This window comes from Solea solea, chromosome 1 (assembly GCF_958295425.1).
Source record: "Solea solea chromosome 1, fSolSol10.1, whole genome shotgun sequence".
In the NCBI taxonomy this organism is placed as follows: domain Eukaryota; kingdom Metazoa; phylum Chordata; class Actinopteri; order Pleuronectiformes; family Soleidae; genus Solea; species Solea solea.
The window spans coordinates 17,353,945-17,376,036 of record NC_081134.1 but is presented as its reverse complement, the minus strand read 5'-3'; the positions used below and the strand labels follow the sequence as shown (position 1 = coordinate 17,376,036).

Genomic DNA, 22,092 nt, shown 5'->3' with positions numbered 1-22,092 from the left:
ATGTCACCATTCACCTGTGTGTGTAGTGTGGTCGGTGGGTGGCTCAGTGGCGTCACTTGCTTTGTCTCGCTGCCACTTGCTCTCTCCCTCACTGATGTCAGTCCATTGGCACTGATTGTTCTCAAATGAGCACGCACCTAAAAAGACATAAACAAAACAGGGAGTAATGCTGAGAAGACAGGGGTGAACACTGGTTCATGAATCATGTGTCTGTCCAACGGTTGGGACTATTATTATTCACTTCTGAGAACATGGACTGTTTTTCTGTATAACAATAAATGTTGTTTTGCAATCATCGTTTCATAAAGCTTACATTTAAAAAGAAAAAACACTAATAAAAAGTTGTTGCAATATTACAAGAATTAAGTCATGATATTACTTTCAACATCTCAGATGAACAGCTTCATCCTTCGACAAGATGAGGAACGTGTGAAGTTATACTTTGGTTGGGCTTCACAAATAAGGACATATTTAATCTTTTGGCACATCAGCATCAGGGCTCTGAAACGATTGTGCAAGAAAGTGAATCTTTTCTGAAGGAGGAATCACACAGACTTGGAGGAAATCCTCTGTCTTTTGTAAAGGAGGAAATGGCTGGTAGTGGTTGCCTGCAGGGCTGCTGCTGCTGCTGCTGCTGCTGCTCACAGCTGTGGGCTATGCATAGAGGTTATAGTTTCCCAAGAAAACATTTTTTTTTTTTAGATTTTGGATCCAGAAGGAGTGGAGCACGATGACTCTGACGTTGGAGGAATAATTGAAAAAAAGTCAGAATAATACAAGAAAAAAGTTTATTCTCGGAGCTTGAATAGTTTTTTCTTCAGTGTGGCCCTAACACTCCATTATAGACTCGACTCATAGACATCATAGACTTTGTTTCAGTCTTATTCTCAAGTGTGACATTTCCTCTTAGAGAGATTTTGGATTTTTAAATGATGTGCTGTCCCAGTGACCTCTGACCACACTTAACAAGGTTGAAATCACATGTCCTGTACACATTCATGTTAATAATTCAGCATACGAGATTAATTAGGTTTTTTCATTGGCCCATGAGCTTCTAACAGTGGGCAAGAGGCTAAATGAATTCATTCTCTTCACATCTGTTAGTTTTATCCAAATGCTTAACTTTTTTCCTCCCACATTAAAAAGGATGAGTTAAGTCACCCCCACCAACTCTGCTTTCCATGTGTTTGCCTTCTAGTAATTCCACTTGTCAAGTTAACTGCAGATGCCCACAGCCTGCATAAGATTGATGCAAAATGCAGCTCTCACCACAGCCGTCCTCGTCCTCCCCCTGGGGGCAGTCTGAATGATAATCACACTGCAGGGTTGCCAGGATACACTCTTCTCCAGTCGATGCCCAACAAAACAACTCATTATCCTGCAACAAAAAAACAAAAAAAAAAACATCCATGGTGCATTTAAATAACAATCATTTCATACAGTTGATGTATGGAAAACTTAGAGGCTCCGTGGAATTACCACTCTTAAATGGCAAAGGCATTTACCTGACAGGGTTTGACTTGTGTAGTAGAGGTGGTGGCGAAAGACGTGGATGGCAGAGAGGTGGGCACTGTGTCGGGGAGCTTGTTGTTCTCAGGATCAAATTCACACTCTTTGGAGAAAGATATGTCGTCCACTGCAACCAGGCCTCTGCGGGCGTCCCCATGCTCATATCTGAAGACAATCTGAGGTATTCAGATGAAAATGACAACAAAAAAACATGCTTATTCCATTTCCTACAAGTTACAGAATAACTGGTGAAATACTGTGCATGAAACACACAGCATATAGATTCTGTCTTTTTGCTTCATGTCTCCCTACAAAAATTCACAAGAAATTCCATTCCAATTTATTTTTGTTTTGAAACCAATATAAGTCACAGATAGTCTTACACAAAAGCTAATATCTGTAACTGTCAATGTGTAAAAGCCAGGAGCAGTTTTACTGTGACATCATAAATGAGACCTTTCTCCTCAGGCAATCCTCATAATCAGATCTACAGTGACAGTCTGTATCCTCACTGACCTTACTGTTGGCCGATGAAGAGAACATGACATCGGCTCTCTGCCAGCTGTAGTTCTGTGAGTTTTCCCTGAGCCATAAAAGAGTGTCGCCACTACCAGACCCCAGTGTCCTGGACAGGACTGTTAGTCTGGCTGCAGCATCACCATCCAGGCTGAAGTAGAAGAATCTAACCTAAAAATAAAATTATTGCTGCAACAGTGAGATGAATGATATGATAGTATATTTTAAGAATGTCCGGTGAAGCTATAAGAATGGTTAATGATGTACTAGTACACATTTATATAGCGGAGATAAGCACGAGGGACATAAAACAAGTGCACAGTGAATCATCACAGGATTATATTCTAAAGGTGTTCTGTGTTTGGTAAACACAGCAGAAACACTTCAGCAACTTAGACCATTTCTGTATCTATATTTATTTTTACGCCAACTGATTTATAATAAATCCCTATTTGGTATAATGGGTAAAACTGTAAATATCTCTGTCAGAACTCATTGAGTTTGGATTTAAATTTAACAAGGGAAGTCCATTTTAAGTTCAGATGCGCATAGTAAGCTAATGTAAATGATAAGATAATAATAGCTATAAACAGCTAAAGTTACATACAGATCAAGAATGTCTTTTGGATACAGTGGATCAAAATGCAAACATTTCTGGTACCAGAATGTAACACACAGATAATAATAATAATAATAATAATAATAATAATAATAATAATGATAAGAAGAAGAAATGTCTGTGCTGGTGATAGTGACCCGGACACAAGACTAGATTCAGAATTTAAAAAAAAACTTGCAATACACTGGAGGTAAATCCCTTCTTTTGATTTAATAAAAATCTTCACACTAAACACAATCTATTTGGCCTGCAAAGAGTATACTCACGCTGCAGTTCAAGCCAGGCAGTAAAGTTTTGGACAGAATCTCTGATGTCTGACCCTTCATGGTCAGGTGAGTCGCGGGTATAATATAAAAACCTACAATAAAAGAAATAAAAAGGGCAAAGTTTAAGTATAACATTGATGACTGACAACAGAGGACATTATCCTTCCGTGGACTCATATTATCAAGACTCAAAACTGATGACTAGTACTTTGCCAAGTGGCTTTTAGAGTCTATTACCTGCAGCAGAGTTTTGGGTGTGATCCCTGGGAGGTCCGTGGTTGGGCCACATGTTCAGTCCTTGGCCAACTTTCCACTCGTCTCCAGGTGTGTCCACATCGCTCTGTGTCCAGGAACACAGGCCCATGTTGAAGCTGCAGCGCTCCACCACGCCATGTTGCTCTACATTTTTTTTTTTCATATAAACAGGGAGAAAAAGGAAGACCGAAATTTTACATGCCTTATATTATACAGAAACAGTTATGTTTTTTAATGTAGTGTTAGCGTGTATGTTTACTTCAAAACTGCCGTCTCACACTTAATGCAAAAAAAGTTACTTGTAAATGTTTTTAGGAAAACAGTTTCATAATATAATTAGAGGACATGAGAAACACTATTTCACTATGTCTACAGTATTGCTGTTTGTTCTTTTATTTCATTAGGATTTATATCAGTTTAACCAAAAAATGTCTGACACTGATGTATGGTTTAATGTAGAGGAGGGCGCATTTTCAATGTCCAGTCTGCTGCATCATACATGCTTTCATCTCCACCAGACTGGGTTACTGTACTGCCCTTTATGTTGGTGTTAGCAGTTAGTCTAGAACCCTGTTGCATGTCTGCTGACTGCAACATGCAAGCAAGAGCATTTAACACCTGATGGCATCTGTGCTTTATTCTATGTGTTATTTTTAGAATTAATTTTAAAATTCTGCTTTTTTATTTACAACCCCTTAATGGTCTTGCTCAATCTCAGCTCAGTGATCTTTTACACCCATATTAACCATCACAATCACTGAGGTCTGAAAATAATCTGAAAAAAATCCGTTCAGGCCAAGGTTAAATCACTAGGGAGACAGAGCCTTTTCTGTGGTGGCTCCCAAATTATGGAACAAACTGCCCCCCTACATTAAACTTGCTCCCATGCTGCCAGTTTTTAATTCTGGACTAAAAACCCACTTATATGCCATGTATATGAATAGTGTTTTATATTCTCATTGATCTTGTATTGGGTGTTTTTTGTGGTTTTATATTCGGTTTTTATATGTTTTTTCTTTGTTTACATAGTTTCATGTCTATTTGTACTTATGCGATTGGATATTTATTTAAATTGGATATCTCACCACAGTTGATCTCATCAGACCAATCCCCACAGTCATCACTGAAGTCACACACATTGCTGTGCTCAACACACACTCTGTTGTTGCACACGAACATGTTCTCTGGACACAGCGGTTGCGGCTCTGAGAAGGGAACCAACGACATGTTTTCATTCACGTAAATCATCTTAATGCAATTATAAACATGTTTTTAGAAAGTGAAATGTCTACCAGGTAGAGTGCAGTTCCTGAAGTCTATGTCATCTATAGCCAAGTGTCCAGGTTTGTTGAAGGTCCTGGTGGCTGTAAAGAGGATCTCGAAATCCTGAGGGACTCTGCCAACTGTCACCTCGCTATGTTGCCACAGATCTCCTTGGCTGCCCGACAGCCACCACAGAGCGGTGGACCTGGAACCCACCCTTAGCACCACATTCAGTTCTTTTATGTCTGAAACAGTTTATCCAACACAAGATCTCAAGGTCTCGGGCAGACAAGGGAACAGAACACAATTACATTTATGATTTTTACCATCGCCATATAAGTTGTAGAAAAAGTGAAGGGCGCAGGTGGCACTGGCGTCTTTCATTGCGGGACTCTGCAGAGCTGCAGGGCTTATCTGATCTCCTCGGTCAGGCTCCACTGCCATGTACCAACCTGGAAGATTCAAGAAAGAAGAAGAAGAATCCCAGAAAAACCATTTATTATCTCCACAAAGAACACACAGAATATAGCTGAAAATATGGTGCAGGAGCAAAGTTATTAAGTGAACATGAGTGGAAAGTTGTAAATAGAAGGCTTAAAAGTGGAGCTGCTGTCAGTGAAATCCTTCAGTTAAAATATGTGTTGAATAACACAAAATTCCAACAGCAATCATTGATCTAGAGTGTTTGGTCAGTGACAAAATGGTCATTTACACTCCATCCTCAAACATGTTCATTAAGTGGCGTAAGGAGGAAGGGGAATGATAACAGAATTAAAGGACGGTCATTGACAGCTGCTTTAAATATGAGTAACTATCCTAATCTGCAGCTAATTGCAGCTCAACATGCATGAAAAGAGATATGCGCATCACAGGTCTACTCATTAGATTTAATGCCACTGTGTGAGCGTTAGTGTGAGGTCCTACCCAGTTCAGTGCCCAGTGTGTTGTCAACTTGGGGTCCAGTGTTCCCAGTTGCATTCCTCCCTCTCACCCACTGTAACTGGCCATCACTGGTGTCCTCCCAATCACATGTGCCACTTTCAAATGAGCAACCACCAAATCCTGAACTTGTTTCATTCACTACAAGAAACAGGGACATTTGTTTTTTTTTTTAATTCAAATGATTATGAGAAATGTTCCAGAAAAAAAGGGAGTTAAAAAAAAAAGTATCAGTACCTTGACAAAGACCCGGTGTGAGACTGATGTCATCAATCGCAATAAATCCCATATTAGTAGCCTCTGCTTCGATCAGCAGCTGAAGGTGATGTTATTCAAAAAGTCAGTGAATATAAGGGATTATACTTTTTTAATTATATGTTCCAGTTTAAGGTTACCTGAAAAGGTTTGATCCTGTTCACAGAGGTGGAGAACCTGCTCCAGCTGTGTCCGCTGCTGTTACCGCGGAACAGCTGATCCTGGTCGGATGGACCTGAACGCAAGTAGACCCGCAATGTTCCAGAATCACTGACAAGAGAAATAATTACACAAGTTTATTGGTTATACTACTTCAACCAAAAGAAGAAGGAAAAAAAAACAACACATTTCACTTCACAAAATTCTCAATACTCAAATAACAATACAATAGTCATGACAGCCATCATAAATTCCCTTCCTAGTTATCAAATGTGTTCTAAATGAGGTAGACATTTAGGTGTTTCATTATCAAAACCCACCTCTTTGCTTGTGAAGTTGTTTAAAATGACTCTTAAAACACATGGAAAGCATGTCTGAGCACCCTTTAAAAGCATGATATAGATAAAATGTATTAATTTTTAGGGGGTTGAAAGTATTATTTTGTAAATATGAAGTCTTGTGTAAGACTGAACTCCGCCACAGAAGAGTCTCAGTCTTGCACAAACCAAGGCAGATAATCCACGTCCAAATGACATTTGTACGCACTTCCTGAGGAAGTCAACAAGGAAACTAACCAGGGTAAACAGGATAAAGTGCATCCTCTGCATTGTCACATACATTGTGATGTAAGAATTGCTTTTCTTTATGCTGACCTGCTCTCCATATAGTACCATAGGCTGAGACAGTGGGCTGTGTCTGTCAGTTGGATCCATTCTGACACCAATTGTGCTAAACTGTTTAGGTGAAGTGATGAGCTCAGCAGAAAACCACCTGCATGCAAAATAAAATAACGAGAATAGGATTTGTTAGTTCACCCACACATTTTAACCCAAACTACAATCTTATCTAGTACTGCGTTTTCTTTAATCTTTGATTTAAATGTCTAAGCAGAAATCAAAGTTAGTTGGAAATCAGTAATGTTAACAACTGGCAGTTTCTTACTTCATTATTCATTCATCATTATTTGCAACATTGGCAGTTGCACCTTAAAGACACATGAAACTGTTAACTGTATGTAAAAATTGGTCAGAGTCGTCGGGTTTCCTTGCTGAAGTGAGTAAGAAGTAAGAATATACTGAAAAGTCATCAGGAAGCGACCGTCTGGAATGCAAAAAGAAGTATTCTCATAAAATTTATGTCAGTAAACATTTTCCTTAACAGTTAATGGTATGAATTGCTAATTTTGAGGTCTTCCCCAATAGAAAATGATGTTAATTTAGGTAATTATGCTCCCATTTAGTAGACAATATATGATAAATTACAGTACATATGTGCTGTAAAAAGTCAAAATGTGGGTTGAGTGCGGTTCACCCGGTATCTGATAGTGAGAAATGATTTATGCTTAATGTTGAGCTTTTTAACTTGAGGTCTGATGACATCTGATGACGTACCCTGTGAAGTTTGAGTGGTATGGTCTGTAGGTGGGCCATGGGAACCCCCGCTGGCCAGGAACCAGTCATGTCCACCTTCTTTCGGCACATTGATCCAGCTGCACTGTCCAGACTCAAAGTCACAGCTACCTGGAGGGGTGCAGGCCCCATCCCTCAGAGAAATATCATCGAGTTTTGCTGTAGGGTTGGTGCCTGGCACTTGGACAGCTGTAAATCCCACCTGGTGAAGAGCATTCATTGTTTTAAGTAGTATCTCACAGAAAATGACAGATACGAGTTAAAAGAGATGGTTTCACAAAAAAGTAGAAAAAGCTAAAAGTAGAGAAAGGCATACACGAAATTTCACTGGGGAGGACACAGTGACCTCTGCCACCTCCCAGTCTGTGAAAGATGCGCCAGACCGTTGCCAAAGCGCTTCACCTTGCAAGCCACTCTGCAGCACATGGACAGCTAGGCTGTTAGAGGAACCTGCAGGCAACCAGTACCTGAAGAAATGTAGAAGATAAACAAACACTTACATCGTCTTCAGATGATGTTTGACACATATTATGTGTGAGGTAAAAACAGTAGACTCACCAGAAACGTACACACATCTCTGTATCTGATGAGATCTCTGGTGTGAGCAGCTGAGCCACTTTGTTTGTTACCATCGCACTCATGTAGAAACCTACAGGAAAAAGAGTTAGAGGATAATCACGTTGAGCTAAAATGCAAACATGGTGATATTTACCCAATTTTTGATGTCATTTGGCTGTCTCTTTGTTTGGTTTAACACTAAAACTAGTGATGTTTTCTTTCTTTCTTGAAACTGGGAGGATGGGGTATTGTTTTAGGAAAAATCAATTTGAACTAGATTCAGGGGGTAGATGAAGGAACTGAATTTAACTTAAATTACTATAACATTGGATGATGTTTTTTGACAAAGAGACAAAAAGCATAACCCCACTGGCAGAGGTAAGTGGGTTTTTTTTAACTTTTGGCTTTGTAAGTGAAGCAGTGTTCTCATCGCAAGCTGAATATAGCATATTGAAAAGTTGCTAGCAGCTGCTAGCGACCATCAAAGACTAATAATGAAACCTGGCCCATGTTATTGGGATTCTTTTGTATGATTGTAAAAACATGAGTTGTGCTTCAGGAAGTATACTTGTAAAATCATTTATTTGCCAAACTTGGGAGCAAAGGTCAGTGTTGCCAACTACTTTCAATAGAAAGTACATTTATACACATTTGCGAACATCAGGTTGATTATATTCTTTAAGATACACTGCCTGGCCAAAAAAAAAGTCGCCACCTGGATTTAACTAAGAAAATAGGTAAGGGGTTGCTGCAGTTTGTCAGGTCTAGGTTCAGCAACATTATGTGCCCAAATGAGCCAGAGTGAATGAGCGCCGTAATCAAAGCTAAAGGCGGTCCAACGATGTGACCCTTTTTTTTTAGGTGGCAACTTTTTTTTTGGCCAGGCAGTGTATATGTACATATAAACTGATTCATCAGATATACATTTAAATGCCTTTCTGGTTTTTCTTTCTCATTGAAGGTATAACAGGAACTGGAAGGGAGGACTCAAGTGTTGTAGATTAACAGTTAAACCGAATTGTAAAATAAGGGAAGTGGAAAACAAAACCCATCTTCACAGTCACTATTTTATTTGGATCACAGTACACAGTACTCATTCTTGTCTGCGATTCTCTCTCTGAGGGGTCTGAAAATTCTAGCAATTCAACAAAGTTGCCAAATTGGCAACTCTGGGAAAGATGAAATGTAGCCAGTCTGTAATGGAATGAAGTGTAAGGGAATTTCTGAGAACAACTGATGCACTGATTTGTGTCTTGTAGACCCATGGACATATGAAAATATCAGACACAATATAAAAAGTGAATTTAGTCTTCTGGTTTTGTTCTTTGACACCAACCAGGAAGAAAGAATATATTAAACAGCCACCAGGGGGCAATTTAAATGGAAGTATATGGGAAAATTGATTTATTGCGATGGTTTCAGTCTCAAGTTAATGGTTTCAATCACTAGTTTCAGGTCTTCTTCAACAGAACATAAAGTCAATTTGTAAAGTATGTTCCCACTTAGGCAATAAACATTGACACTCCAGCATGATTGACAGCTGGTATTGTCCAATAGCAGCTTGGTTAGAGGTGATATTTGTGAATTTCTGCTTTGTTCTGGAAATCTCTTTTGGAAAGCACTTTATATACTGTAACAACCTTCATCGACTTGTTGTGAGACCATGATTGCTCCACTCTTTCACTCGCATATTTCTAAAGTGTTCCTTGCTGCCACAGTTTTCCACTCACCATTTTCAGTTCCATAGGTGTGATCCACATGATGTTTTGTTCCCTTTTTGCGATACCAGTGACCAAAATGACTGACATCGTTCTCAAAACCACACAAGCTGGACTCGAATGCGCACACATCTAAGGGGGGAAAAAGTGTAATAAATGACTGGTATACTTTAACTTGCTGTTAATATCAGGTAGTGTTGGTGTCTTCATACTCTGATCACTGCAGGCCCCGTCTTTCACTCTAATATCATCAATGGCGATGAATCCTTGGCTGTCGTTCTTTCTTCGGCCAACAAACATCATCTTTAGGGAACGAGGGAAAACATTTGGCTATATTAAATCATATGGCAAATACTTTCATCCAAAGTAAACTGATAAAAAAAAACACAGAAGACTTTGCTTTTCAGTGCATTTCTGCTCCTGTAAATTTGAAGTAATAGTTTGAAGTCAATACTAAATTTAATGAGGGGCATTGCTGGCAGTGCTGCCATTATTCAGTATATGAAGTTGCTTAACCCAGTAAAAATAATGTCACTATTATGGACAAATAATTATATGATTAGAACAAAATCCATATCAGTATCGCACAAAAAACCTACAAAATGTTGGTGTGCAAATCAACATGTGCTTTTATTTAAAATTCACCTTTGTGATATCATTCCCGCTGATGGTTACTTGTGCGTTCATCCACTCTGGATTCTGGGTCCCTCTGCGAGTCCAGACTAACACTTCGGAGGATTTCTAGAATGAAGCCATACAGTCACTGTAGCTCTGAGGTACATAAATGGAAACAGAACCAGTGACAGAAGGTTTGTCGCGACAAAAACCAGTTACGTACTGTCTGAACCAGCAGGTCCAGCGTGGATACAGAAGGCCCAAGCATATAGTACCAGAATCCAACACAGACATATGATTTAACATTGACAGCAGGAACGGAGATGACTGCTCTCCCGCCATTCTCTGATCTTGTGCCATTCAACAGCAAAAAGACACCTTGGTAAAAACAAAACATGGAGAAGCTGTGACAATGTGACAATGTGTCTGTTTCATCACTGACAAAGCAATTTCTCCATATAAACATACAGTTAATGGACCTTTCTCAATAATAACATAATAAAGAAGGACAAAAACAAAATAAAAAAGTCAATGTACAGGGATTAAGCATGAAGCAGTCTCTCATATAGTAATATATATTTGAAACAGACGCTTAAACACTGTTTCTCAGAGTTGTTGATTAATGAATTCAGTCAACTGACATCCCCACTGGGCTACATGTTGTTTTGTTTTTACTATCAATAGTCAATACCTTGATTATTTCCAACAGTATGGTCATACTGAGGTCCATCCCATGGTTGGTCCACATGAAGTCCATTGCTGAGAGTCCACTTTAAATCATCACTGTCCTCTTGGACCCAATTACACAGACCTGATACACAAGAGATTTAAATGCAACAGTTGTATACAAGCCTTTAATTCTTGAGAATGATGTACGTTAAGCAAAGCATCTGTGAGTAAACTGATTTATTACATCTTGAGCATCTTTCCCAAGGCTTTTAAAATGTATTTTATTAGTTCAATAACAAGCAATAACTTATAGTGATCATGTCATATCTTTTAAGGGCAGTTATATATATATTCTGTAATGTGCCCGAGCAATATACAATTTCTGTGACAGAAACTTTGTGTGTCACCTTGTTCAAAGGCACAATCCATGGCAGTGGCAGGAGCAGGGGTGATTGTTGTGGCAGGGGCTGAAGTGGTGGTTGGGATGATGTAATCGCAAGCCCTGTTCCTCATGATGTGGACATCGTCCAGGGCAAAGCATTCTTCCAATGTGGTAGAAGAGTTGGCTTGTAAAATAATCTGTGATATACAGTAGGTCAAGGGACAGTTCATTTAGAGCTTTGCTTTGATTTCTACTTTTTATGTGCAGTATCTTCTCCAGAAATGCACTCGTCTACAAAGGTCATTCTACCTGGTGAGGCTCTGATGCGCTGTAATCCACCCTGCCTTGGATCCATGTTTTATTCATGTACCCTGTTGTGTTCCACACAGCATGCAGTCCAACAGAATCCTTTACAAAAACTGTCAGTGTTATGGAAGAGGGCCCTGAAAGAGTTGTTGAGGAGTTGTGTTTATTGACAGATTTTTGAGAGATTGTGGATGATGCTTTGAGAGGTAAAGATGAGGAAAGTGATACGACATTGACAATTAGATGTACAATTCGGCATGAAGATCAGAGCATTCCAAAATCCCCTCTCAGTGATAATAAAACCTCATGCTTTTTTTAGCATTATAGTTTGGATGTTTTAATTTTATTTTTATTTTTTTTTACCATTTTTTCCCTCCCTTTGACTTCAATCACTCTGAGAATGCTTACATGTACATAGATTTTTCAAGCACACAGATATTTATTCTTATTGTCATTGTAGATATTCAGTTTAATTCCTGAATATTTTTTATATATTAATGTTATTCTCTTTTACATGTTTTATAGTATATAGTATAGTATTATAGTATTTCGATTCCTCTGTGTATCTTGTACATGCTGCTGAATTGACAATAAAGTTGACTTTGACTTTTATATATAGTATTTAGATGTAGTATGAGCGGAGCAGCTGAGCTGTTGTGAAGACCGTATGGGGTTAATTAATAAAAGAGTAATAATAGAGCATATTGTAATCCTGTTTTGGGCCCCTGACACCCCCGCTTCAACATACACAGTTTCATAAATGGATCATAAATGTACACGGACAGAGATGCATGTATATAGAATGTAAGAAAAGTATAAGACTCTTCATGCACATAGATGTTTTTTTCTTATTGTAGATTTTAATAGTATTTTGATTCCTCTGTGTGTCTTATGGAAGAGGATTAGAGACAAATGTAAAAACTATTTGGAAAACAGCCTGACTTTTGAGATTAGGTGAGAATTCTGATTATATTTTTAAATTTTAAGTTTTGTTTCCAAAAAAAAATTCATATCTGGCCCTCATCCTCTTCCATAGTGTCTTGTACATGCTAAATTGACAATAATGTTGACTCAAAGATTTTGTGTAATTGAGTTTATATATTTTCCCGTTTTGATATGCCACATATCAAATGTGGCATAATAGATAATAACATCTTGACCAGGAAACTGTTTTAGTTTGAACTCAAATGTTGTGTTGACTCAGCTGTTCTTTTGCATGTCCAAATTACATTTGGTTAGAGTATTAACTAATGGTACAGGAAATGATTATTTCAATATAACCTATGCATTAAAAAAGTGTGGTTGTTTTTTTAAACAAAAGCTGCCTTTTTTTAAGGTAAATAATTATTTTTGTTTTTACTCACTGTCAGTTGACCATCCGCCTGAGTAGTGCCAGAGCTCCAGGCAAGCTCTGTCCACAGCCATCATCCTCTCACTCTCAAGTCGGGCAAGTTCATTTACCTTAGAGCCATGAAATGACACAAAGTGGCCTGTAGAGACAAAAAAACAAACATTTTCCAATGGTGTCTTGTGCCTGCACGCTATAGCATGGATCCAAAAATGATTGTAGGTTGGGTTCAGGCACTTCAAATTCCAAGTTCATGTAGTGATAGAGTAAAATAGGTCGAATTCAAATGTGTTGTTCTTCAATTGCTTTATTGAAAATAGGTGTAAAAAAAAAAAAAAATCAATAGATGTATAATGTGTGAAAAACAAGTGATAATATATAGAAAGTGGAGTGAAGTAAATCACTGATGTACTAACTCACCCAAAGATGAGTCTGTGGTGTGGTCCCTGTCTGGGATTAATTGTCTTTCACTGTGGGGTGAGAGCCAATCCCACTCCATTCCAGACTCTACTGGAGGATTGTTCACCCAACCACACAAGTCCATCTCAAAGTCACAAAAACCTACAGGAAATAGACAGAAAAGAATGCCGCATCCAGCTCCCATCCTGAATATAATACGCAGTTTCATCTCTTCACAAATGACTGTGAAAGATTTACTTGGCAATACATCTGATTTGAATTCTTTCATAAATTTTCGGTATCACTTTATTTTGTCATGACGTGTACAAATGTCCAAAGCGCAGTTATCAAAAATGAAGAAAAAGAGTGTTTAATTAATTAAAAGGCAAAAAATATAACATAAACCGAAAAGCAAACCAGGAACAGACAGGACTGACATGAAGTCATAACAAACAAAACAATGAAATGAACCAACACAGACACTTGAGCACAGAGACTGTAATTCAGACTGTAGCCCAAATCAGATTTTTAAGCATATCCAATCAGAATCTTATCATCCAACGGTTCACATTACATATTGCAAGTGATCCACATTGACATTACCAGGTCTAGTCTTCCACATGGATTTCTATAGTTACAGGCCACGCCCCGGAAAAACAAGTAGTCTGAACAAAATGGACAGCTGAAGTCTGTGCCCGTTTCTGTCCCAAAAGGCTGTGGAGGGTGGTACAAACCTTCTGATGTTTCCACTGTGTTGACCGTTTAACGCAACTCCAATTAACTTCCTTCTCTCCAGGTCTTCGTTGTTGTTGTTGTTGTTGTTGTTGTTTGAGTCACAGAGCAAGGGATGCAGAACCCTGGGATTCCACTGCATGCATGGAAATACGATATGGTGTCAACACAGGGACTTTTATTTTGAGAGTGGAGGCTTTAAGTTGTATTGGTGTTTGACTTCCTGTCCCGCTCGCGCAGAATTCTTCTTAATTGAGTCGTTGTGTTCCATCATCTGGCAACGGACTCACGGAACGACAGAGCCGTAACGGAGTTGGTGGAAGCTGACACACTGACTAAAGTGGATGCTTATTACTTCCGATGCTGCCACAGAGATGCTATGTGATGGATACGCATGCAGTGGAATCCCAGGGGAAGACATTTTGAAATCCTATCTGAGTAACCAAGATGTTCAGATTGAAACAGATCTGTAAAAACGCATAAACGCATTTGAAACAACCTCAATATGTGGTTTGAATCAGTTTTGGAAAAATAGGACCTCATGTTTTTTAAGCTGTCCAGACTGCCAAAAAATCAGGCTAGATACAATCGTATATGCTTAAAAATCAATCAAATGCGGGATGCTAAACATGGCCTGAATACACACAGGTGCAGAGACAAACAAGACACAGGTAAAACACATTAGGGCGGGAACAACAGTGAAGACAGGGCAGGAAGTCACACTAAACAAGGTACACAAAAAGGAAAAACTTCAAAATAAAACAGAAAACTAAAAAACTCTTTTTCACTTTAATTAGATGGTCCTGACACACATTTACAGGTGCAAGTGTCGTTTCCCTTCTAATAGTCTGTTGACAGTCAACTAGGAAGTAGTAGAGTAGAGTAAAGTAGTTAGATGTTAATATAATAACAGGCACTTTTCTAAAGGGTTAGGTTTAGAATCTGTGAAGCAACATTAGACTACATTAACTACAGTTAATTGGCAGTTAGTTAATTGTTTGTCACTTATCAGCTGAATAAGTGTCAAATGATAATCTGTTCATCTGTACCCATTGATTACTAAAAGAGAGTCAACAGTGGACTGTCAAAACAAAGTGTTCAGCCATTTTTCTTTGTTGACTATTTGTCACTAACCTTCTTCGGGACAGGCACCATTCAGGACAGTGAGGTCATCAATGGCGATATCGCTCCTCGGTTCATCCCCAGCAGTTGCTTCAAAAATTACCTGTAATGCAGAATATTTAATTGGACATGTCTTTGTCTTTTAAATGAAGGGCATTCATTTCCCAAAATCCAGTACATAAGCAGTGGGAGTATGTACCTACCTGATATGAGGTTCCCGGGCTGAGAAGTGTTACTCTTCCATGTCTCCAGTGTCTTCCCTGATCTTCACTTCTGTGCCAGAGCTTCTGAGGATTTTTGTCACTGTCCAGTGTCTGAAGGTACACAGTGAGTTCACCCACTCCACTTCCCTCCATGTAGTACCAGAAAATTAGACATTCCCCATCAAGAGGAGTGGGCTCCATGACTGCTGTCATGATCGTGCTTGTAGACCCAACAGGGTGACGCCGCAACTGGGCACTCAAGTAATAACCTACAAGTTATGCACAAATTACTGATTTGTTAAAAAACACAAAAAACAAGCAACAGCCTGAACTGTCATGGCAGCACGATTTTAGTCAAATGAGAGACTCAAACCTTGCTCTGTCCCCAGAGTGTGATCTGTGTATGGGCCAGATGAGTTGGCTGGTAGAGACGTCCCCCTGATCCGGTCCCAGGTAAGAGATGGTTGAGGCTGGAAACCACAGAGGGAACCCTGGAAGGTGCACTCTTTCTCAGGCAGACAAGAACCATTTGCAGCGCTGTACACCACTATGTCGTCGATGGCTATGCTGCCTTGGATACCACTCGCAACAGCTTCTATAATAAACTGGAAAACGGCACGACTCTATGAAGGGATGTTCTTGGTTTACGAGACGTTAATGCAAATAGATAATCAGCCAATCACACTGCAGCAACTTCAGTAGACTACTAACTAATCCAATGTTTGACAAGAACACAGTGATTATACAGCTAACTGAAAGAAAACATGTAAGAAGTGTTTGTGGAGTTCTGGGTTGAAGACTGGTTTCAAACTGCTTTTCTGTCTTATCAGGTTTTAAAATGAGCTTGACAACAGAAAGCAGAAGATACAAACACATCAGATAACAATCACAACACCTGTATTGGCTTGTCACTGTTGAAGGAAAGATCAGCAAATCGCCATTTGTTTCCCTGGGTGCCAGTCCTCATCCAAACAACTGTCTCTGGCTCACCTGGGTGCTTCGTTATGAATTTCAGGGAACCTGATGGAAATGTGTGAGAATCACAAAATCGATTGGAAACTGAAAACTGATGAAATTAGGCATTTAGTTTTGTAAACTAGTAGACGATCTGGATTTAGTATTTTACAGAAGTATGGTTATGGCAAGATACGCACCAACACTGTTTCCAAATATGTGGTACCAGAAGCTTACACACAGCTCTTGACCTGCAGGGCGAGGGAAGCTGACGAGTCTGGCTGAGATATGTTTGTCTGCAGCTTCGATGAGCATGCAGTAATCTGTAGGGGACAAAAACAACAGAAAAAAACATGATTAGCACTGGCTTTGGCAGAAGCTAACCAAAAAAGCTGCTCAGAGCCCCTTGACCTTTAGAGGCAATGAAGGCTGCAGTTTTAGGGTTGTGATAATGCAATAACGTAAGCACCACTTTTGTATATTAAAATCATTACGTGTCGTTACTTGTCCTTTAGTTTGCACAGACAGGCCAAAGGGGAAGTAAGAATATGTTAAATAGCCACCAGGGGCAACACCACTGGTTTTAAATGGATTCCATTTGAATGGAAGTCTATGGGAAAATTAACCTATTTCTCACCTGATTTAAAACGCCAGTAAACATTTTCCCGAGGAGTTAATAGTTTTAATTGCTAGTGTCAGGTCTCGATAAATAAATCATGTTCCCATTTAGAGGTAAATGGATGAAAAAGCATGGCACACATGAGTGGTTACCAGGGTGATTGACAGCTGGTCTTCTTCTTTCAGCTTCTCCTTTTAGGGGTTGCCACAGTGAGTCATCTGCCTACATCTTGTCCTATACCTTGTGTCCTCTTCTGTTACACCAGCTGTCCTCACGTCCTCCCTAACAACATCCATGAACCTTTTCTGTGGTCTTCCTCTTTTCCTCCTGACCTGCAGCTCCATCTTCAACAGGCTTTGTCTGATATAATCACTAGCTCATGATTGAACAATCTCAACCTTGACTTCTACTTTATTTAATTTCCCTCCTGCCTTTTAGACGGTGTTACTGTCTCCCAAGGCAAACATCATAGCAGGTCTCACTACCGTCTTTTAGAACTTCCCTTTCACTTTTGCTGCCATCCTTCTGTCACACATCAGCCCTGACACTCGCCTGTCTACACTCTCTTCTGCACAGTCCATTGCTTTGGATAGTTTGACCCCCAGGTATTTAACTCTACTGCTTGCATCTTCCCCGTACCATCTGTCTCACTCTAAGTCCTCTTCTCTCCAGTGCATAACTCCACCTCGTCAGGCTCTCTTCCACCTGTCTTCTACTCTCACTACAGATTTTAACGTCACCTGCGTGGATTGACAGATGGTATTGTCCAATATATGCCCGCTTGCAGGTGATGTATATGAACCTCTGGTTGGGAAACCTCATCCAAGTGTCGGCCAAATCCTCAGGCTTCAAAAAGGAAGGTCACTTAGTCTTGACGAGCCTTAAGGTTACAATATCTATTGTCTTTTTACCACAGAGTAACTGTTAAAAGGCTTATGTTTTCTGTCAATAAGATACAATGAATGTTATAGATCAAAAGTGAATTTAGAATAGTTTAAACTTTAAGATATGATTGCCATAAAGTATGAACAACACATACTCTTCTTAGTTTCATCTTGAAATTTCCTCGCACTCCGGTCCCACAAAAGCCTGGCAGTGTAGTCATGGTACCAGGAACATGTGTCCATTTCAAAATCACATGAGAGTTGGTCTGATCCTGCAGGGACATCACCCTCTCCACAGTTTTCAAAGCTGATGTCATCCAGCATAATGCCCTCAGAATCAAATATGGCAGGTGTGAATGAAAACAGCAGCTGTGGAAACAGAAGTCTTTATTCTGCACTTGTAGATTTAAAGTTCATGATAATCGAATCACAGTTTCTTTCTTTCTTTATTTATTCATTTATTTATTTTTAGATGAGTGGAACAAGATGAGACATCAGCAAACAGTCAGGATAGATTTACCACAGGACAGGAGGAAACATGCTGAGGACTTTGTGTATTTTGTATGTATGCTGCAATGTGACAGCTTCATTAGTCAACATCATACCCAGAACTCTGTTGATTAGGGAAATCTGATGGGATCACTTCTCCTTAATCCCAGAGTATGTGGGAGGGAAAGGACTTTATGTACAGAATGTTAAAGGTGTTTAAAAAAAAACTCAAATAGGGGTGGGCAATGTGGGCAAAAAATAATAGCTCAAATAATACCTCAATATTATTCTGAAATTTTGCAGATGATGATAATTAATCGATATCCTGTAAAATGTTTAGATTTTAATTCATTTTAAGTCATTAATTGTTGCTTGCAGATATCAATGGACATATTTTTTTCAGGAAAACAACTCTTATTATCTTTAAACTTTTGCATTCAAGTTAAAAAAATCCAAAGACTGAACTAAACGACAGTGTAGAAACATTTCACTCTGGGTAAACAGAGTTGATCACACGTGGCTAACCTGTGTGGCAGGGAGGATACTAGCGAGAGGTCATGTGATCACGTTAGTCCACTATTGGTCACGGGAGATTGAATCCTACTCACTGCTGCAGCAAGGAGGGCTTCGTATGTGTGGTGTTTCAGTGCGTGTTCCGTCGTTTTTTGGGAAGTCATTAGAATACTTGATATCATTTTGAATATCTTTAAAAAACGACAATCACAAATTTATCTTAGATCCATGGTTCTCAAACTGTGGTACAAGCTTACTCTGGTCGTACTTAGAGGAAATTTTGATTAGAGTACGTAGAAAATGAATCAAATACTAAATTAAATAATAACAATTAGTGTCACCTTATCGCTCACTCCATCTGAATCTAATTACACTATACCAGTGTGTGAAGTACAGTATATGTGAGGATGATGAGAGCAAATTCATCTAATTATTAATAAATGTGCCTCCTGTGAAAAGTCTGTCACTGACTTTGCTCAACCTATTTATACCACTGTGTTTTAACGTTGCCGATAATGGTGTTACTTTGAGAGCTCAATACTTTCACAGGTGGTACTTGGTATAAAAAGGTTGAGAACTACCGTCTTAGACGACATGTCTTACCCACCTCTAATGGACAGTCAGAATATTTTACTAACCTTGAATCCTCCTGGCTGGTTACCGATAAAGGCCGAGTCCTTTTGCCAACTCTTTATTGTACTAGAAGGAATCTCCAGCAACATTCTCTCAGTAGTGTTGCTGGTCATTTTTAGTTGAAGGCGTGGAAATGATGATGGTCTGTCCATATTAATGTAGTACCAGAAGCTGAAACACATAAATAAACACAATCATTAAAGTTGCATTTGGTATATGACATCTTCTAATCTTGATTATCTGTGTAGGACATACATGTATGTACTTCTAAAACATGTTTTTTGTGTGTTTTTATTAAAAGTACCTGATCTGACATGCCAGCGCTGTGTGTGTATCAACAGAGTATTCCAAATCAACTGGCTGGAAACCACTTTTATTTGTATGCATGACATGTCCTGTATCAAGCAGACAAACATCCAATTATCAAAGGCTAGATCTTGCAATGAAAACACCTTTATCACTCAATGCCAATGTATCCAAAGTAATAATAATAATCCCTATTATTATTATTATTAGAGACATAGAATGTAGAATGTTAATATTCACCCCAAGGGGTTCCTGTAGTGTGGTCCTGTCCAGGTATCCCGGTCATGTTTACCATCTGCCGTGTCCACTCATTCGAGGCATCTTTCCAACCGCAGGTGTGGAGCTCAAAGTCACAATCTCAAGAAAGAGAAAGGTAACAGAGAATTTACCCAGAAACACTATTCTATTCTATCCTGGAGTTTTCTACATCCTCACAGTGTGAGTGTATTTTTTAGTTTCCACCCACTGGAATTTATCTATGCATTGATAAATACTCTGTAATATACTGTAATTTTATTTATATGCCAAACAGAGATAACTTGAATAAGTGCATCTTATTTATGCCTTTACACCATAAAACCTTTTTTTTCTAATTGATAGTTTACTTAGGGTTCCTTGCAGCTTTATAATTCCTCAGTTTGATCAAATAATTAGCATACTGCAAAGAGAACATATTCTGTAAATTATGGTAAAAGAGTTCCGTTGAAAATGATTTACAGGAAAACCAGCATACCACATAATTCCTCGCCAGAGCCATCTTTACAATCCCTCTTAAAATCACCGACCACTTGGGTGGAAAGGCATTCTCCAGACGTGCATTTGAACTCGCCGTCCACACAAGCAGACACAGTGACCAACAACACTGGAGAGAATTAGATTATAAGAGTCGTTTCCATGAAAACACACATTTTCAACCAAAACAACCACTACACAACTGTGTCATTTATGAATGTCAACTTTATTTGCATAAAAAAAAAAATGCACAAAAAAGATATTTAGTGGAGAAGACTCTTACCTGACAGAACCAATATTTGCTTCATGTCTAAATAAACATGACACAAAGTCATGCTTCAAGAATTTGGGATTTTCTCAGGACTGTCACCTCAGCTAACTTCCTCATTAAGAGCATATGACTGAATTATTGGAGTGAAGCCTTTACAACAACCAAGCTTCACGAGTCCTTATCAGTAAAAGTCGGCTTAAAGTCCATACTTAACTCAGGAAACTATGTTACATTTATGGCTGCTGGTGCATGTCTCACTTTATGTTTAGATTACGAGAATGACCTAATGTTGTATGAATGCTCCGGGTGATAGTACACGCACAGACTTTGATAATCTCCTGTAGTCAGCAGTTATGGTATCATTTCTTTTGACGATACAGTATTACGCACTTTCACAGAATCTGTCAGAAATAATCTCAAAATGATTCTGTGATTAATATGAAGTTATATCATATGCCCTTTTTTTTACCCAGTTACATTTATATCAGCTGACATTCATTCATTCATTCATGTCTGCTGGAGCCATTCCCAGCTGACAGGTCACAAAGGTCACCAGTCCATCGCAACCATAAACAACCATTCACTCTCACATTCACAGGTCAATTAAGTGTCACACACAGGGAGAACATGTAAACTCCATGCAGAAAAGGTTGTGAACCTGGGATTCTTTAACTTTTGAACTCATTTGCTATTTGAAGAACTAGAACAGGTTGAGGAGGGAAAGCTACAGCTGTGTTGTTGTGAAGGTGAGTAGCTGTGCTACTTTGTGGCTGCTGTAGCACAGGGCCCTTCATGTTACAATTTTAGTATGTAAATACAACAATAATTATCTTCTCCCTCTCTAGGGGGCGCTAAAGTGGATGATTGTTGATTTGGCAGAGGTTTTTGCATATCAGTGAGATTACATTCAGGTTTTTTTCTATTTTTACAGCATTTTTACTTTTAAAATGTAAATGCTATGCATGTTGCATAAAGATGGATTTACTGATTATTATTTCATTATTTAAAAACTTTGTGCCCAGCCCTTAAACCTGGCGGGGACTTAAACTGGCAAACCTTTGGTCACAAACCAAGTTCTCTTTCTGCTTGGCTATGGGCCGCCCAAAAAAATCATGTGCACATTAAACAGATCAGGTTAATGACCTTGGAAAACCTAAAATGTTTGTCAGTCACAATCAGAATGGTAATTTTATGGTTGTAATTAAATTGACACTCTGTGGTGCAAACATAAAAACACAGCACAGAATTAAATGTTAGACATTATAGTATAATATAGTATTATGAGTACTGTAAATATATATATGTATATATATATATATATATATATATATGTAACTAAACAGTTGTAACTATGTAAATAAATGCAAATGTACATTGATACCATTCATTATCTTCTTGCATCAAAGGTGTAAAGTCAAACTTGTGACAATGACAGTACGCTATCAAAAT

General features: G+C 38.8%; 1 protein-coding gene across 2 annotated transcripts in view; it reads right to left on the bottom strand.

Annotated features, from left to right (window-relative positions):
• Positions 1-22,092, bottom strand: part of si:ch211-106h4.4 (MAM and LDL-receptor class A domain-containing protein 2) — a 34,355-nt gene that overhangs the window by 9,047 nt on the left and 3,216 nt on the right. Inside the window, exons 1-36 of one of the 2 annotated variants that reach the window (XM_058642716.1) lie at positions 20,656-21,463; positions 20,374-20,502; positions 19,881-19,997; positions 19,639-19,729; positions 19,340-19,505; positions 17,855-18,068; positions 16,397-16,519; positions 16,138-16,262; positions 15,616-15,847; positions 15,243-15,511; positions 15,052-15,142; positions 13,207-13,347; positions 12,803-12,928; positions 11,442-11,575; positions 11,158-11,329; positions 10,773-10,892; positions 10,305-10,459; positions 10,112-10,207; positions 9,679-9,769; positions 9,479-9,598; positions 7,749-7,839; positions 7,507-7,657; positions 7,173-7,392; positions 6,435-6,552; positions 5,763-5,892; positions 5,605-5,683; positions 5,353-5,508; positions 4,755-4,880; positions 4,458-4,673; positions 4,251-4,370; positions 3,148-3,309; positions 2,911-3,002; positions 2,026-2,196; positions 1,506-1,685; positions 1,270-1,378; positions 15-137 (exon numbers count right to left, since the gene is read on the bottom strand). In XM_058642716.1, coding sequence (XP_058498699.1) covers positions 15-137; positions 1,270-1,378; positions 1,506-1,685; positions 2,026-2,196; positions 2,911-3,002; positions 3,148-3,309; positions 4,251-4,370; positions 4,458-4,673; positions 4,755-4,880; positions 5,353-5,508; positions 5,605-5,683; positions 5,763-5,892; positions 6,435-6,552; positions 7,173-7,392; positions 7,507-7,657; positions 7,749-7,839; positions 9,479-9,598; positions 9,679-9,769; positions 10,112-10,207; positions 10,305-10,459; positions 10,773-10,892; positions 11,158-11,329; positions 11,442-11,575; positions 12,803-12,928; positions 13,207-13,347; positions 15,052-15,142; positions 15,243-15,511; positions 15,616-15,847; positions 16,138-16,262; positions 16,397-16,519; positions 17,855-18,068; positions 19,340-19,505; positions 19,639-19,729; positions 19,881-19,997; positions 20,374-20,502; positions 20,656-20,707 — 5,008 coding nt within the window. In that variant the 5' untranslated portion in view covers positions 20,708-21,463. Of the gene's footprint in view, positions 1-14; positions 138-1,269; positions 1,379-1,505; positions 1,686-2,025; positions 2,197-2,910; positions 3,003-3,147; positions 3,310-4,250; positions 4,371-4,457; positions 4,674-4,754; positions 4,881-5,352; positions 5,509-5,604; positions 5,684-5,762; positions 5,893-6,434; positions 6,553-7,172; positions 7,393-7,506; positions 7,658-7,748; positions 7,840-9,478; positions 9,599-9,678; positions 9,770-10,111; positions 10,208-10,304; positions 10,460-10,772; positions 10,893-11,157; positions 11,330-11,441; positions 11,576-12,802; positions 12,929-13,206; positions 13,348-15,051; positions 15,143-15,242; positions 15,512-15,615; positions 15,848-16,137; positions 16,263-16,396; positions 16,520-17,854; positions 18,069-19,339; positions 19,506-19,638; positions 19,730-19,880; positions 19,998-20,373; positions 20,503-20,655; positions 21,464-22,092 lie in introns of those variants that run through there. The other variant, XM_058642707.1, reaches the window with a different exon arrangement.